General features: G+C 42.4%; 1 protein-coding gene across 3 annotated transcripts; it reads left to right on the forward strand.

Moving 5' to 3' along the window:
• Positions 1-118: 118 nt before the first annotated feature.
• Positions 119-13,193, forward strand: miga2 (mitoguardin 2). 3 transcript variants are annotated; one of them, XM_024381735.2, is made up of 15 exons: positions 119-215; positions 1,990-2,362; positions 2,602-2,812; positions 3,092-3,210; positions 6,070-6,190; positions 7,119-7,285; positions 7,591-7,708; positions 7,876-7,976; positions 8,124-8,233; positions 8,510-8,582; positions 10,127-10,213; positions 10,451-10,549; positions 10,891-11,025; positions 11,226-11,396; positions 11,773-13,193. In XM_024381735.2, exons 2-15 carry the CDS (start codon positions 2,267-2,269, stop codon positions 11,983-11,985), a joined length of 1,821 nt encoding a protein of 606 aa, XP_024237503.1. In that variant the 5' UTR covers positions 119-215; positions 1,990-2,266; the 3' UTR covers positions 11,986-13,193. The 3 variants fall into 3 exon arrangements, with proteins under 3 accessions (XP_024237503.1, XP_024237502.1, XP_024237504.1); XM_024381734.2 differs by lacking the exon at positions 119-215 and adding an exon at positions 1,156-1,482; XM_024381736.2 differs by lacking the exon at positions 119-215 and adding an exon at positions 1,156-1,482 and having other exon boundaries at positions 7,119-7,255; positions 11,773-13,192.
• The last annotated feature ends 4,000 nt before the right edge of the window (positions 13,194-17,193 follow it).

Below are 17,193 nucleotides of genomic sequence, written 5' to 3' on the forward strand. Positions count from 1 at the left end.
TATCCCCCTCTAAAAGTTAATATTATGGAAAACCAAATGATTTCGATCCTTCATACTAGTCAATTATTTCTATCCTCCATACTAGTCAAGACATCCCTTTCATCATACTCCCGAGTGGCGCAGCGGTCTAAAGCACTGCATCTCAGTGCAAGAGGTGACACTATAGTCTCTGGTTGATTGGGAGACCCATAGAGCGGCGCCCAGCTGCGTCCAGGGTAGGTCGTAATTGTAAATACGAATTTATTCTTAACTGACTTGCCTAATTAAATTAATGAGCAGCAGGCAGATTATCTTTATTGGTTGCAGCACAAGCATCACCAACATTTTTAGCATTTTAACCAACGCTAACCTTAACCTAATTATTCTAACCTGCGGAGTAAGTTTTCCTAACCTGCTCCGAAATGTCAATAGCACTCGCCAGCATGTAACTTCCTAAAAAAGCGGAAATGAGTTACTTCTGGTTCGTTCAGCCATTCCAATGGGGAAAATGAATGCGAAAAGAATAGGGGTTGGGGATAAACGCTGAAAATAAGGTTAACGCAGGCTTAGGATATCTTATACGTTTTGTTATATGACATAGTATCAGTCAGTGATCTTTATGAATTATGATGCCTTTCATGTGCTTAAAAAAATCCTACATAAATGCTTCAAAATTCACAAAAAGCAACGTTAGCTGATGAGTATGTAATTACTATTGCTCTCTATTCTGGTTAATTATGACATAAACTGCCGTTATCCCATCTAGTCAAAACCCACCACCACCAATACGAACACCAGCACTGGGAACAGTTTATGTCTACACACTACACTTAGGACAAAAGTAGATATTTATCTCACAAGACCTAAAACAGAAATGGCTTTTTATGCAAAGATCCAACTCTGACAACACAATTGTGTGTTTAAAAATAAATAAACAATCCGTTACCAATGTTAAACATGTGAATACTTTAACGCTATTGATCCATTTTTGGATGAAACGTTTTGACTTTTCACCTAACTTTTGCCATGTTACAAGCAAGAGTCAGGCCCCAATCTTTGATACGATTGGATATCCAATGTACACCCTCCTCCTTCCTCAATTGTGATTGACCACAATAGGAACGTGCCCGCATATACTCAACAGACATTGGTCTTTCATGGTATCAATTACAAATGTGTCCGCCCTGAAGCAAATATCACAGTAGTGTGTGAAATGCGCCGCTGAATGTCCTTCTACAGCTCTTTGGATGCGCAATGTGCATTTGTAGCTTTTGGATGATTCTATGATTTATTGTGTTAGGTATCTTTTTTATCCATAAAAAGGTTAGCAATCTCTTGAATACACGGTTAGACAGCTTTTTGTAGTCCATCGGAGACCGTTGACTGAGTGATCTGACAGCCAGGCCGGATTGAAGCCAGCAGTAGCTGTCAGTGCGCGAATCAAAGTTCCTAGCTGGCTTACTAGCATGTCCGGCTAGTGGGGTTGGTCAGCAATCAGGACAGGTTTGTAATATTCCATTCGCAGCCAAAACCGAAGAGACCTTATTGATGTTACAAAGGTTATTGTCAAATATGATAACCCTTGAAAGTTGTGAACCTGCTGGGACGGCTTGTCAGCTAGCATGATGCTAATGCTACTTTGGCGCTAGGCTGTGAGGGTCTCTTTTTTTGAGTTAATATTTGGTCAAAGTAAAAAATAACGTTAAACATGTTAACTTCTAGAGGAATTCTACTCATTTTTAGTTGGTCGTGCTTCTTTGATGCTATGCTGGCTAGTAACTAACGTTAGCTAGCTGGCTAAGAGTGTAACTGCAGCTGTCGTGGTGGCCTGTGCAATGCCTGTGTGTCTACTTCACTCTGTTCTCGATGCTGTTGGGGTGTTACATTATATAGCCTGAGACGATGTTATGTCACAGTTCATTACATATTTGTGAAGTAGTCAGATTTAACTATCACTGATCAATATCACTTCATTGTAGCAATGATGACAACAATTCACACTCCCTCTAGGTTTGCACGGATCGAGAAACATGGTGCCTTTGGATAAGTGAAGAAGAGAGACGGGCACCAAAACCAGTGTGGACAGGACTCCGGTACACTGGTTGCGGCTACAGTCTGAAGCTGGACCGGAGGGACCCACCAAGACTCAGAAGTGGCTGACCACAGCCCAATTACGACCAGGCACTGTGCTGGCTGGCTGGCTGGTCTCAGAGCAGAACAGAGAAGGAAGCACCTTAGGAGGTTGATGTAAAGGGGTTGTTGGAGGCTCTGTGGGCATTCTACTGAAATGTCAATCAGAAGAGCAGAAGGGATGTCCATCGCCCAGGCCTTGGCCATGACTGTGGCCGAGATCCCCGTGTTTCTCTACTCCACCTTTGGGCAGGTAAACAATGTTCCCCAAGAAGACACTTTCAAGTACACTATTGAATATGTTTGTAAGAATCTTAAAGCATTGCAAAGAATGTTGCCAAAAAAAGCATACATTTGTTCTTTATTAGCAAGTAACTTATTTGTAATTCCCCCCATATGACACACCGAAGAAACACGTTTGATACATAAACATATATGCTTCAAGTTGTTTTAGCTTGTTGTGACCACTCACCCCATCTCTTTTCCTGTCAGTCCATATTCTCTCAGCTGAAGCTTTCTCCTAGTCTGAAGAAGGTGCTGTTCGCCACAGCTCTGGGGAGCGTAGCCCTGGCCCTCACCGCCCACCACATGAAGAGACGCGGCAGGAAACGGAAACAGGCAACAGCTGTGAAAGATGAGCAGAAGCAGGTGGGAATACCAGAGGCGTTGATCCGGTCAGGGAGACCGTCATCTCTGAGGAGAGGTGAGTTTCACTTCAATGTGATTACTGGTGGTTTCAATCAGGCTGTAGAATTGGCTCATAATTTTGTTGTGTTTGTTGGTTGGCTGATTGACATCAAGGAAGTAAAACGGATTAAGTCAAGTAAGTTGGTTCATTGACATGCTGGTGTTTCCATAAGGCTGTGTGGATACTGTATGTGAAAGCTGTTTCAGCATGATCACGGTTAGAATACCAGTTATTAATGTGATAAAAATGCCTTTTTGATAGAAGTGTTAGCTAACAGTCTCGTTTCCATCCCAGGTGGTCCGTTTCCCGGGCGACAGATGATGAGCCCCAGCACACGGAGCAACGAAACCATGAGCGGCATCTCTTCACTGGCTCCCAGCAAACACTCAAGCTCATCCCACAGCATAGCCTCTGTACGTTTGACTCTCCTTACTTTCTATCACTCAAATTAAAGACATTTTTCATATGCGCCTACTATAACTGGTGTAGACTTTAGTGAAATGCTTTCTTACGACCCCTTCCCAACGATGCAGAGTTTAAAAATACAAATTTAAAAATGGTAACAATAGTAACTAACACAAGGAATAAAATACGAGTGGAGCTATATACAGTAGGTACCAGATCAATCTGGTGCTATATACAGTACATTTGGGAAAGCATTCAGACTCTTTTTCCACATTTTGTTATGTTACAGGCTTATTCTAAAATTGTTTTTCCCCCCTCAATCTACACACAATACACCATAATGACAAAGCAAAAACTGGTTTAAAAAACTGAAATAACACATTGTACATAAGTATTCAGACCCTTTACTCAGTACTTTGTTGAAGCACCTTTGGCAGTGATGACCGCATCGAGAGTTCTTGGGTATGACGCTACAAGCTTGGCACACCTGTATTTGGGGGTGGGTTCTCCCACTCTTCTCTGCAGATCCTCTCGTGCTGTCAGGTTTGATGGGGAGTGTCTTTCCACAGCTATTTTCATGTCTCTCCAGATGTTAGATTGGGTTCAAGTCCAGGCTCTGGCTGGGTATTCAGAGACTTGTCCCGAAGCCACTCCTGCGTTGTCTTGGCTGTGTGCTATGGGTCGTTATCCTGTCGAAAGGTGAACCTTTGCCTCCAGTCTGAGGTCCTGAGCACACTGAAGCAGGTTATCATGGATCTTTGCTCCATTAATCTTTCTCGATCCTGACTAGTCTCCCAGTCCCTGCTGCTGAAAAACACCCCCACAGCATGATGCTGCCACCACCATGCTTCACCATAGGGATGGTGCCAGGTTACCTCCAGATGTGATGCTTGGCTTTCAGGCCAAATAGTTTAATTTTGGTTTCATCAGACCAGACAAACTTGTTTCTCATGGTCTGAGAGTCTTTAGGCGCCTTTTGGCAAACTCCAAGCGGGCTGTCATGTGCCATTTACTGAGAAGTGGCTTCCGTTTGGCCACTCTACCATGAAGGCCTAATTGGTGGAGTGCTGCATAGATGGAGAACCTTCCAGAAGGACAACATCTCCAGAGGAACTCTGGAGCTCTGTCAGAGTGACCATCGGGTTCTTGGTCACCTCCCTGACCAAGGCCCTTCTCCCCCGATTGCTCAGTTTGGCCAGGCAGCCAGCTCTAGGAAGAGTCTTGGTGGTTCCAAACTTCTTCCATTTAAGAATGATGGAGGCCACTGTGTTCTTGGGGACCTTCAATGCTGCAGAACCTTTTTTGGTAAACTTCCCCAGATCTGTGCCTTGACACAATCCTGTCTCGGAGCTCTACAGACAATTCCTTCGACCTCATGGCTTGGTTTTTGCTCTGACATGCACTGTCAACTGTGGGACCTTATATAGACAGGTGTGTGCCTTTCCAAATCATGTCCAATCAATTGAATTTACCACAGGTGTACTCCAATCCAGTTGTAGAAACATCTAATGGATGATCAATGGAAACAGGATGCACCTGCTCTCAATTTCAAGTTTCATAGCAAAAGGTCTGAATATTTTTTTATATATATATTTTAAAACATTTCTAAACCTGTTTTCGCTTTGTTGTTATGGGGTATTTTGTGTAGATTGCTGAGATTTTTATTTAATCAATTTTAGAATAAGGCTGTAACATAACAAAGTGGAAAAAGTCAAGGCGTCTGAGTACCAGATCAGTGTGCAGAGGTACGAGGTATTTGAGGTAGATATGTACATGAAGGCATGGTAACGTGACTAGGCATCAGGATAGATAATAATAAGGTATTTGAGGTAGATATGTACATGAAGGCATGGTAACGTGACTAGGCATCAGGATAGATAATAAGGTATTTGAGGTAGATATGTACATGAAGGCAGGGTAACGTGACTAGGCATCAGGATAGAACATAATTAGCGTAAAATAAAGAACAGAGTAGACTCAGAAAATTATGTGTAAAAGTGTGTGTCTGTGTGTGAATATAAGTATGTGTGGGAGTGTCAATGAAGTGTGAGTGTGTAGGGTCAGTGTAGATAGCACGGGTAACCATTTTTAATGGACTATTTAGCAATCTTATGTCTAAGAAGATTTATGCATTGAGGGTAGAAGCTGTCTCGGAGCCTGTTGGTCCCAGAGTCGATGATCTGGTGCCAGATGATAGAGTGAACAGTCTATGGCTTGGGTGGCTGTTGTCTTTGGCATTCTTTTGGGCCTTTCTCCGCTGCTCTAGAGCTCCTGGATGGCAGGGAGCTCAGCCCCAGTGATATGGATGGGGGCGTACTCTCTCCTTTCTCCTATAGTCCACAATCAGCTTCTTGGTGTTACTGACGTTAAGGGAGAGGTCATTTGTCCTGGCACCACACTGCTAAGTCTCTGACCTCCTCCCTGTAGGCTGTCTTGTCAGTGATCAGGCCTACCACCATTGTGTCGTCTGCAAACTTAATGATGGTGTTGGAGTCGTGCGTGGCCACTCAGTCTTGGGTGAACGGGGAGTACAGGAGGGAACGATGCACACACCCCTGAGGGGCCCCTGTGTTGAGGGTTCACGTGGCAGATGTATTGTTGCCTACACTCTCACACCCTGCGCCCAGCCTCTCAGGAAGTTGCAGAGGAATGTGTTCAGTCCCAGGGTCCCTAGCTTGGTGAGGAACTTGGAGGGCACTACGGTGTTGGACGCTGAGCTATAGTCTTTGACGAGCATTTTAACATAGTTTTTTCTGATTTCACTCTTCTTCTTCAGTGGATCGTTTACCTCACTTAACTCTTTTTAGACCCTTGTGGTCCATGGCCCCTCAAGATTTCAATTTGTTATTGTCTTTTTGTTGTCACAGATGCGAGTCCCGACTTCTCCGAACCAGTCGGCCAATCCGTCGACTCCCTGGGAGGCAGAGCCTGTGGAGGAGGAGTCGGGAGCCATGGGGGACGCAAACGCAGAGAACCTGTACATCATTGGTAATAATACCCCTTCATGGATTCCCTCAAAGATTCAGCGAAGGGGACTGTCCATAGCAAACTGAGACAGTGTTTGGTGCGCTTTTACATTTTTATTCATTTAGCAGACGCTCTTATCGAGAACGACTTACAGGAGAAAATAGTGTTAAGTGCTTTGCTCGAGGGCAGATTGTTCACCTTGTCGACTCATGGATTCGAACCAGAAACTTTTCAGTTACTGGCCCAACACTCTAAACTCTAATGTAGGCTACCCGCCCACCAATGGGGAAAAGTATTTCCCAAAGTGGAATTAGTTCTTATTTGACATTCAAAATAACTGTTTGGCTCAATGAAAGGGGCTATGAGGACCCTTGGTAGAGGAAGAATAGAAGTGGGACATTGATATAAAGGGTTACATCTGACTATGCTGTATTTCTTGCACTGTTAATGGAAAAACTAACACCTGGACAAAGACATCTCTGTAATTCAGCTAGACTCCGTTATCCTTCCTCGACAACCAAACACCTGGGTGGCCTCCCAGCACGTAGATGTCATTATCAAACCAACCTGGCAGGATAGCATCACTCATCCTGTCATTTTATGATGCATCATAATACTAAGGACTGACATTAAGCTGTGGTTGTGTTCCATTCTCCCTACTGTATTTTCCCCATATGTACAATTGCTCTTTCCCGCTCGCCCATGCATGTAAAGAAACACTGGATTGATATAAGCATCGGTTTTACAAGTGCACTGCACACTCTGGTGGAAAGGGTAAGGAATAGGAACAGACCCTAAGGTCCCCCTCACCTAGCAGGAATGCCGTTCTTCCTGATTAATTCCTGCTTTTCTGGCATTTATCATTCATATATTATTGAAACTGACCTTTCCCTTAGCCAAAATCCCAGATGTTCTATGTTATCCTGATCACATCTTTCCCCTCTCCCAGGTATGGAGTTGTTTGAGGAGGCCCTTCAGAAGTGGGAGCAGGCCCTGAACATCCGGCACCACACCCACTCCAATGCCTCCAAAGCCAGTACCAGCCTAGCCCTGGAGGGGGCAGCGGCCTGCCCCAACCTGCCCACGGTATGCCACAGAACTATCGCACTCTCAACGGTACGGTACACTTTTATTTATCCTTTATTTAACCAGGTGAGTCCTATTGAGATATGCATCTCATTCTCAACTGAGCCCTGGTCAAGAGCAAGCAGCACTCTCACAAATCCACCTACCATTACATTAAAAATCGGAGGGCGGGCTTATTGTAATTGCTAGAGTGGAATTGAATGAGCCCATCGGATTTCTTCCTCCACCAGCCTCTATTTCCTTAAAAATTCAGAGAAAGGATGGGCAACTCCAGCCCTGGAGGTCCACTGTGATTTTGAATTAATCAACTAATGTAGGGATTTGTTTGGTTTCAGTCTGAATCACGTAACAAGGTCTTTGCCGAGAAGCTGGAGACCCTCCTGCACAGGGCCTACCACCTACAGGAGGACTTTGGTGCCACTATTCCCCCAGATAGCCTGCTGGCAGACTTTGGTAATTAACATGCTACGATAGCGCAAATCTGTTGATTTTTGTTGTTGTTATTAGCATGCAGCTAGTTCAAATATGTTGACAGTAGCTTTAGCATTTATCCATAATGGGTCATTTGACTTACATAGTCCTTGTTGTGGCTCAGACTGTTTGCTTTGTCGTCCTGTCAGAGAGTGAGGGAACACTCATCCTGCCAAACTTGGAGAGTAGAATGCGTGAAGACGATGCCACTACAATCACTTCTGACGATTCCTTCTTCTCAGCAGCAGAAGTTAGTTTCTCTTTCTCTCTCATTCACTCACCCTATCACGCACGTTTTCTCTCTCCCTCACACACACAGTCTCTCTCATATGACTATCATGTATCCTATGTTATGAACATGTGTTGAGGATTGTGCCTCTCCCTCTTTACTCTGCAGTTGTTTGACAACCTATCTCTGGAGGTGTGTCAGCCTCTGAGGCCCGCTGCTCTTTACGACGAGGCTGTGTCACTGGTCCAGAACGGCAGCGTGCCCTGTCGAGAGCTCCGGTAAGGACTAGCTAAGTACTGGACCTGGGTTAAAATAGTAGAGTTTTTTTTTTTTTTTTTTTTTTTTTTTTTGTGCACTTGATTGAGTGCCAGATGGGAGAGTTTTGGGGTTTGTACTTTTTGGACTATTCCATAGATCCCATTGCGCCAGCGAAAATCCATCGTAGCTCGTAGAAGAAAACAAATACTACTATTTGTTTAGTGTTACTCACAACCGTATATTTCTGTTAAAATGATCTAACTATTCACATTTCTGATTTCCATATTTTTCCTCAGAACTGAGCTGCTAGAATGCTACGGTGACCAAGACTTCCTAGCCAAGCTCCACTGTGTGAGACAAGCCTTCCAGGTCTGAAATCCTTACTGAAGATGACTTATTGGTACAGTTGAAGTCAGAAGTTTACATACACCTTAGCCAAATACATTTAAACTCCTGACATTTAATCCGAGTAATAATTCCCTGTTTTAGGTCAGTTAGGATCATCACTTTATGTTAAGAATGTGAAATGTCAGAATAATAGTAGAGATAATTATTTATTTATTTCATCACATTCCCAGTGGGTCAGAAGTTTACATACTCAATTAGTTTTTGGTAACAATGCCTTTAAATTGTTTCCAGCTTCCCACAATAAGTTGGGTGAATTTTGGCCCATTCCTCCTGACAGAGCTGCTGGTGTAACTGATTCAGGTTTGTAGGCCACCTTGTTCGGACACACTTTTCCAGTTTTGCCCACCAAGCTTTAACTTCCTGACTGATGTCTTGAGATGTTGCTTCAATATGTCTACATAACTGTCCTTCCTCATGATGCCATCTATTTTGTGAAGTGCACCAGTCCCTCCTGCAGCAAAGCACCCCCACAACATGATGCTGCCACCCCCGTGCTTCACGGTTGGGATGGTGTTCTTCGGCTTAGAAGCCTCCCCATTTTTCCTCCAACATAACGATGGTCATTATGGCCAAACAGTTCGATTTTTGTTTCATCAGACCAGAGGACATTTCTCCAAAAAGTACGATGTTTGTCCCCATGTGCAGTTGTAAACCGTAGTCTGGCTTTTTTATGGCGGTTTTGGAGCAGGGGCTTCTTCCTTGCTTAGTGGCCTTTCAGGTTATGTTGATATAGGTCTCGTTTTACTGTGGATATAGATACTTTTGTACCTGTTTCCTCCGGCTTCTTCACAAGGTCCTTTGCTGTTGTTCTGGGATTGATTTGCACTTTTCGCACCAAAGTACGTTCATCTCTAGGAGACAGAACGCAGTTCCTTCCTGAGCGGTATGACGGCTGTGTGGTCCCATGCTGTTTATACTTGCGTATTATTGTTTGTACAGATGAATGTGTTACCTTCAGGCGTTTGGAAATTGCTCCCAAGGATGAACTAGACTTGTGGAGGTCTACAATTTTTTTTCCGAGGTCTTGGCTGATTTCTTTTGATTTTCCCATGATGTCAAGCAAAGGGGCACTGAGTTTGAAGGTAGGCCTTGAAATGCATCCACAGGTACACCTCCAATTGACTAATATGATTTCAATTAGCCTATCAGAAGCTTCTAAAGCCATGACATTTTCTGGAATTTTCCAAGTTGCTTAAAGGCACAGTCAACTTAGAGTATGTAAACTTCTGACCCACTGGAATTGTGATACAGGGAAATAATCCGTTTGTTAACAATTGTTGGGAAAATGACTTGTGTGCACAAAGTAGATGTCCTAACCAACTTGCCAAAACTATAATTTGTTAACAAGAAATTTGTGGAGTGGTTGAAAAACTAGTTTTAATGACTCCAACCTAAGTGTATGTAAACTTCCGACTTCAATTGTATATGGATAATGTCTCTATGGATTTGATGTGACTAAGATTGGTCATCTTTGCTGACGTCCTCAGTGGTTGTTGTTTTGACAGGTTTTGTTGTTGGACGAAACTCACCGGACGTTCTTCATGGAGACCGGCAAGCAGATGATCACAGGACTCATGACCAAGGCAAACAAGGTGGCAACACTAACCCAGACAATACATTGCAACTTTATTGTCCGTTGACATGGATTTTTTTAAATAAAAAAACAAATTTCATTCCCACTGTGCACTGGACAGACCGTGTACTGGACAGACCGTGCACTGGACAGGCGGCTCCTCACCAACACTCTTCTCTATGAACATGTTACTTTGTAATGAACTCCTCTGATTGGCTTTTTTATTGAGTTGGTTGTGTTCCTGTTTCACCTGTAGAGTCCCAAAGCCTTCCTGGAAACCTATGAGGACATGCTTCTCTACACCCAGAGAGAGGAGACCTGGCCAGTCAGCAGGATGGAACTGGAGGGGCGAGGGGTGAGACACTTTTCCTTTGTTCTTTTTTTTCCAAACATGAATGAAAGTGTTTGTAGAGATTCTGGTGATTTATTTTAAGGTATTGTAGGAAGAATCTGTGTCTATAAATCACTCTTGATAGACTGACTTTAGTGCCTGACAACTCATGAACTCTCACATTTTACATGTGGCTTGAAGCTGGGCCATATTCATTGCAAACCAAACAGACTGATACAGGTAGACTACCATTTTTTTTCTACCAGTAAGAAAAACCCTTGTTTTTCTATGGTGTGCCTTGATGAATAAATGACCTAGTTGTGTTTTAAAGCTCCTGACCTCGTATGATCTGTGACCTTTACCAGGTGGTGGTTATGAACTTCTTTGACATCGTGCTGGACTTCATCCTGATGGATGCCTTTGATGACCTGGAGAGCCCGCCCTCGTCCGTTGTGGCCGTGCTCAGGAACCGTTGGCTCTCTGACAGCTTCAAGGAGACGGTGAGACAGACACCCACAATCCTATAGTCAACATGATCTAGTGATACTAGCTGTTACAACTGCAATACAAACACAACAAGCATTACACAGCATAAATATAATTACACAGGCAGACATGGAAAACAGGGTCTACAGCATTCACTGCAACTATACCATTGGTTAAAATGTAATAAACCATACTTTGTATGTGTGTTTCTCAGGCCCTGGCTACTGCGTGCTGGTCCGTTCTGAAGGCCAAGCGGCGTCTGTTGATGGTTCCAGACGGCTTCATCTCCCACTTCTACGCCATATCAGAACAGGTCAGCCCCGTCCTGGCCTTTGGCTTCCTGGGGCCTCGACAGCACCTCAGTGAGGTGTGCACCATCTTCAAGGTGAGTTTTAATCCTAAATTTTTGTCTCCAATTTACTACTAGCAGTATTTAGAGGTCACATGTCACCACTTTGTTATTTTCTACTAATTTACTATTTTCACGTGTGTGTGTCTGTCTGCATCCTTCCATCTGTCTGTCCTTTTTACTTTACATCAGCAGTTTAATCACGCTGATCTCTACGATGCCTTAATCTCTCAAATATCATAATCCCCGTGGACAGTCTACCAAGTGACTTACCCAGTCTAACTAAATTCGACAGAGATTTTCAGGAGGGAAATTCATGTGGAAAACAAGTTCCATTTTTCTTAGAAATAAATCTGCAAAATGACATCTCTTATGAGCACATTCCTCACCAATGTCCTTTTCTCTTCTCCAGCAACAAATAGTGCAGTACCTGAAAGATATGTTTGACCACGACAAGGTGCGCTTCACCTCGGCCCAGTCGTTAGCCGAAGACATCCTGAGCCTGTCCCACCGCCGCAGTGACATCCTGCTGGGCTACCTTGGCATAGACAGCCTGCTGGAGCCCAATGGAGCCCTACCCCAAGGAGACACAACACCGGGCCCCAGCCCCTCCAACCACCACTGAGACATGGGTAGTGTTCATTTGGGATGTTATGAAACGGGGAGGTACTACATGAATTTGTCCAATAAGAACATTGATTTTCATTTTCAGTTAGAAAGTGGTTTGCTACTGTGTGGCATAATGAATATGACCCTGTATCTGACTTAGCTGAGCTGGAATGAACTGGGTTGGTCAAAGCTGGACTTAACAAGCAAGATTTAGGAGGGTTGTTAATTCACATGCTTGAACTGCAGCATCACCCAGTCTGTGGTTCTACACCCTAAACATAACAGCCACCAAATCGAACAGAACCCGACTTGTATTGGTCCTTACGTGAAAGAGGGATGTTTTTGTTCTAGCTCTCCTCGTACATTTTATCATCTGAGTTGAATCTGGAGTTGTTTCAGTCAATACTAGTTATCCCTTTTTCCAAATGTGTGATGAACCAACAACCATCCGGCAAGAAAATGTTTGTTGTGTCTATGTAATGGATGTACAGTAAGTGTGTGTTCTGAGGCAGGGGATCCGAACCGATCCCCTCTATTATCCCGACACCCTTGGCCAATTTGAAGGCGTGCCCTGGGATGTGATGCTGCAGGACTCGTTGCTTCCGTCTCCTCTATCCATTGATTGATCATCCATTTCATTTATCGTATTTATTCCAATAGTGTTAGGTGCCGCATTGATGAAAAAAAGCACCTATTCATTCAAGAGAATGTAATACAAATGTCTACTGTACATAAGGTCAGGCAGTGCATTGGACAGTCATTAACTTGTATGTACAGAAAAAGTGCACAGATATTCCTATCTTGTCCTCATACTTAAAATGGTCAGTATCGAGGTACTGTGGGGGTAAAAAAAGATGCCAAGCAGGGGCATTCCACCCCAGAAATCCTAATAATATACTGTAGCATATACCTCGGTGACAAACTGACGTGTGACAATGCAGGCTGAATTTAGGTTACGCTTGGAGAACAGGAAATACACTACCGTTCAAAAGTTTGGGGTCACTTAGTAATGTCCTTGTTTTTGAAATACAAGCACTTTTTTGTTTCCATTAAAATAACATCAAATTGATCAGAAATACAGTGTAGACATTGTTAATGTTGTAAATGACTATAATCGCTGGAATCGGCTGTTTTTTATTGGAATATCTACATAAGCGTACAGACGCCCATTCTCAGCAACCATCACTCCTGTGTTCCAATGGCACGTTGTTAGCTAATCCAAGTGTATTATTTTAAAAGGCTAATTGATCATTAGAAAACCCTTTTGCAATGATGTTAGCACAGCTGAAAACTCTTGTTCTGATTTAAAGAAGGAATTAAACTGGCCTTCTTTAGACTAGTTGAATATCTGGAGCATCAGCATTTGTGGGTTCGATTACAGGCTCAACAGTGAAGAGGCGACTCCGTGATGCTGGCCTTCTAGGCAAAGTTCCTCTGTCCAGTGTCTGTTCTTTTGCCCATCTTTTCTTTTTATTGGCCAGTCTAAGATATGGCTTTTTGTTTGCCACTCTGCCTAGAAGGCCAGCATCCCGGAGTCGCCTCTTTGCTGTTGACGTTGAGACTGGTGTTTTGCGGGTAATATTTAATGAAGCTGCCAGTTGAGGACTTGTGCGGCGTCTGTTTCTCAAACTAGACACTAATGTACTTGTCCTCTTGCTCAGTTGTGCACCGGGGACTCTCACTCCTCTTTCTATTCTGGTTAGAGCCAGTTTGTGCTGTTCTGTGACGGGAGTAGTACACAGCTCTGTCTGTCTTCAGTTTCTTGGCAATTTCTCGATTGGAATAGCCTTCATTTCTCAGAACAAGAATAGGCTGACGAGTTTCAGAATAAAGGTCTTTGTTTCTGGCCATTTTGAGCCGGTAATCGAACCCACAAATGCTCCAGATACTGAACTAGTCTAAAGAAGGACAGTTTTATTGCTTCTTTAATCAGAACAGTTTTCAGCTGTGCAAACATAATTGCTAAAGTTTTTTCTAATGACCAATTAGCCTTTTAAAATTATAAACTTGGATTGCCATTGAAACACAGGAGTGATGGTTGCTGATAATGGGCCTCTAGATATTCCATTAAAAGTCAGCTGTTTCCAGCTACAATATTCATTTACAACATTAACAATGTCTACACTGTATTTCTGATCAAATATGTTATTTTAATGGACAAAAACAATTTATTTCAAAAATAAAGACATTTCTAAGTGACCTTAAACTTTTGAATGGTGGTGTAGGATATCATGAACTGCTTTGCCAGTTCTGATGATTGTTGTCGAGTTGTGTGTGTCTGCATGAGTGTGAGTATACGATTGAGTAAAATTCTTATTGTCTGTAATCACGCTTTGTCTGTAAAAAAAGTGATACCGGTATGTACCGCACCTAACAGAGCAGGATGAGATTTTTAAAAATACATTTCCGCTGTTTTTGAGAAAAGCATTGTTTCTGAATAGCACATCCCACTAATATTCCCACATGCCCTCAACAAAAGACAGGAGCGATACTACCTTACATGTTGGAATTCACAGCTACCTTGTACTGAGCTCTTTCACACATTTTGTTGAAATGGGGATTGTCAATGTACATTCAAATGTTGTGGTATAGTATGCGGTTATTGTGATCTTGATATAAGAGTTAAGTATATTGTAGCTGTGTATTCAGAATTGGCTTTGGGGATGTCTTGTTAGCCTGGAATCCAAACTGTGAAATCCATATACAAAAGTATGTGGACGCACCTTCAAATTAGTGGATTTGGCTATTTTAACCACACTCGTTGCTAACCGGTGTATAAAATCGAGCACACAGCCATGCAATCTCCATAGACAAAAATTGGCAGTAGAATGGCCCATACGGAAGAGCTCCGTGACTTTCAATGAGGCACTGTACTGGGATGCCACCTTTTCAACAAGTCAGTTTGTCAGATTTCTGCCCTGCTCGAGCTGCCCTTGTCAACTGCAAATGCTGTTATTGTGAGCAACAACTGCTCAGCCGAGAAGTAGTAGGCCACACAAGCCCGGCGAGTGCTAAAGTGTGTAAAAAATAGTCTGTCCTCGGTTGGAATGAGATGTTCAAGCATGTAGTGTATATTGGTGAAGTGAAACGGAACACATCACTTTGGATTCCAGGCTTCCAATTGGCTCATTCATCCCCCCTCTTCCCCAGATCTTTGCTGTAAATGAGAATGTGGTCTCGGTCAACTTACCTGGTAAAAGAAGGGTTAAATAAAAATCCAAGTCTAACTTAATACTCATTACTGTTTATGGAGCTTTTCTAGTAACCAGTAGAGTTTAAACTTTCTTTCTTTTGGCACATGAAAGATCCTTCCTTTGCACTATATTGGAAAAAATACATTAACGCTCTTTTAAACCTTTTATTTTTTTAATCAATAGTTGGATAGGTCATTGGTAGGTCTAGTTTTAAAATGTTCTTGTGCCATGAAAAGTACTGATGTTATTGGATATATTTAACATGCGTAAATGATAGCAAGGTTGAGGCTTTTTCCCTAGAAATGGCATTGAATACCCATTGTAAGACTGGCAGACATTGTGCCAGATGACGTATTAGATTGAATTCTTGGTTTTTGTACATGTGATTTGTTGGTCTAATTTGGGCAAATTATCTCGCAGACCTACATTTGAATCAGATATTTCTATTGTGTTACTCGAATCAATTGAGTGACAAATGAAAACTGCCCTGCCTATTTTGGGATCTCCTAGGCTCCAATTACTATGAAAAGTATATGAATTGATCAATACGTATCACATCCCAATGGGAGATTAATGTAATAGTTATGCGTTACTGCTCAGATACCCAAATGGTGGCCTTTGGGTTATGAGATTAGTTTACTTTTCCTTCTCGGTTGAACCAACAATAGATCTATATGTAGTATCAGAATTGCACTATCCTCAGTAGCCTTTGCATGTGGACTCTTGTCATACCTGTACTGCTTTTTGCATCTTGTTAATGTGTCCCATCAGTCAGCATAGTGTTGGATTGCATTAGATGCCCTGTGACTTCTTTTTAATGATCAATTAATCTTAATTACCAGTAATTGTGATATCAAAACTAGGAAAATGTCAATGCGGATTTAGTGACTGATTAACTGCTTAATACTGTTTACTCTGTACTGTATGGATTATACTTCAAAATTCAGCTGTAGGAACTCTTATGTAAGCTGAAGACAGGCCAGTTAACTCTTTGCTTATTCAATCTTTTAAAAGTCTGCATTATGTGACATTAGTATGTTTATGATTTCAAAATGGCCAAAGAGGAGAAACTTCTTACTCAGTTAAGTATGATGAAATGACCTGTTGTACACTACAAGTGTCCTATTCATGCCTTTTGTGTCTTTTATTGTTGTGAAATTACAATGCCAGCACAAACTGAAAGGTTTAGAATCTGCATATTTTTTGTTTTTTTGTTATTAAAATATCTTTCAATTAGACTTTTCCCTATCAAATAAATTGACTGTCTTTGGCTTTTGGCATTGCATCACCTAAGAGAGATCCCTCAAATCAAATGTATTTATATAGCGCTTCGTACATCAGCTGATGTCTCAAAGTGCTGTACAGAAACCCAGCCTAAAACCCCAAACAGCAAGCAATGCAGGTGTAGAAGCACGGTGGCTAGGAAAAACTCCCTAGAAAGGACAAAACCTAGAGAGGAACCAGGCTATGAGGGGTGGCCAGTCCTCTTCTGGCTGTGCGGGGTGGAGATTATAACAGAACATGGCCAAGATGTTCATAAATGACCCGCATGGTCCAATAATAAATCACAGTAGTTGTTGAGGGTGCAGCAAGTCAGCACCTCAGGAGTAAATGTCAGTTGACTTTTCATAGCCGATCATTAAGGCATTAGTCAATGGTCAAGTGTGAATGGCAATTCTACTTCCACATTTCTTTGGGATAGCCTTTTTTACTGTACATTAAAGTATGGGGTCAGACATTTTAAGGATATCAAATCAAAGATTGTCATGTGCGCCGAATACAACCGATGTAGACCTTACAGTGAAATGCTTACAGACTCTAACCAACAGTGCAAAAAAGGTATTAGGTGAACAATAGGTAAGTAAAGAAATAGAAACAGTAAAAAAGACAACAGTAGCGAGGCTATATACAGGAACCGGTTAGTCGGGCTGATTTGAGGTAGTATGTACATGTAGATATGGTTAAAGTGACTGCATATGATAAACAGAGAGTAGCAGCAACGTAGAAGAGGGTTTGGGGGGGCACACAAT

The sequence above is a fragment of the Oncorhynchus tshawytscha genome, linkage group LG20, assembly GCF_018296145.1.
Source record: "Oncorhynchus tshawytscha isolate Ot180627B linkage group LG20, Otsh_v2.0, whole genome shotgun sequence".
NCBI classification, from domain to species: Eukaryota; Metazoa; Chordata; class Actinopteri; order Salmoniformes; family Salmonidae; genus Oncorhynchus; species Oncorhynchus tshawytscha.

Excerpts from the sequence above, each read along its gene's own strand:
- miga2 (XM_024381735.2), top strand. The coding sequence starts at position 2,267 with ATGTCAATCAGAAGAGCAGAAGGGATGTCCATCGCCCAGGCCTTGGCC. Across the intron at positions 6,191-7,118 it reads AGAGAACCTGTACATCATTG|GTATGGAGTTGTTTGAGGAG; the intron begins GTAATAATACCC and ends CCCCTCTCCCAG. Across the intron at positions 7,977-8,123 it reads CCTTCTTCTCAGCAGCAGAA|TTGTTTGACAACCTATCTCT; the intron begins GTTAGTTTCTCT and ends TTTACTCTGCAG.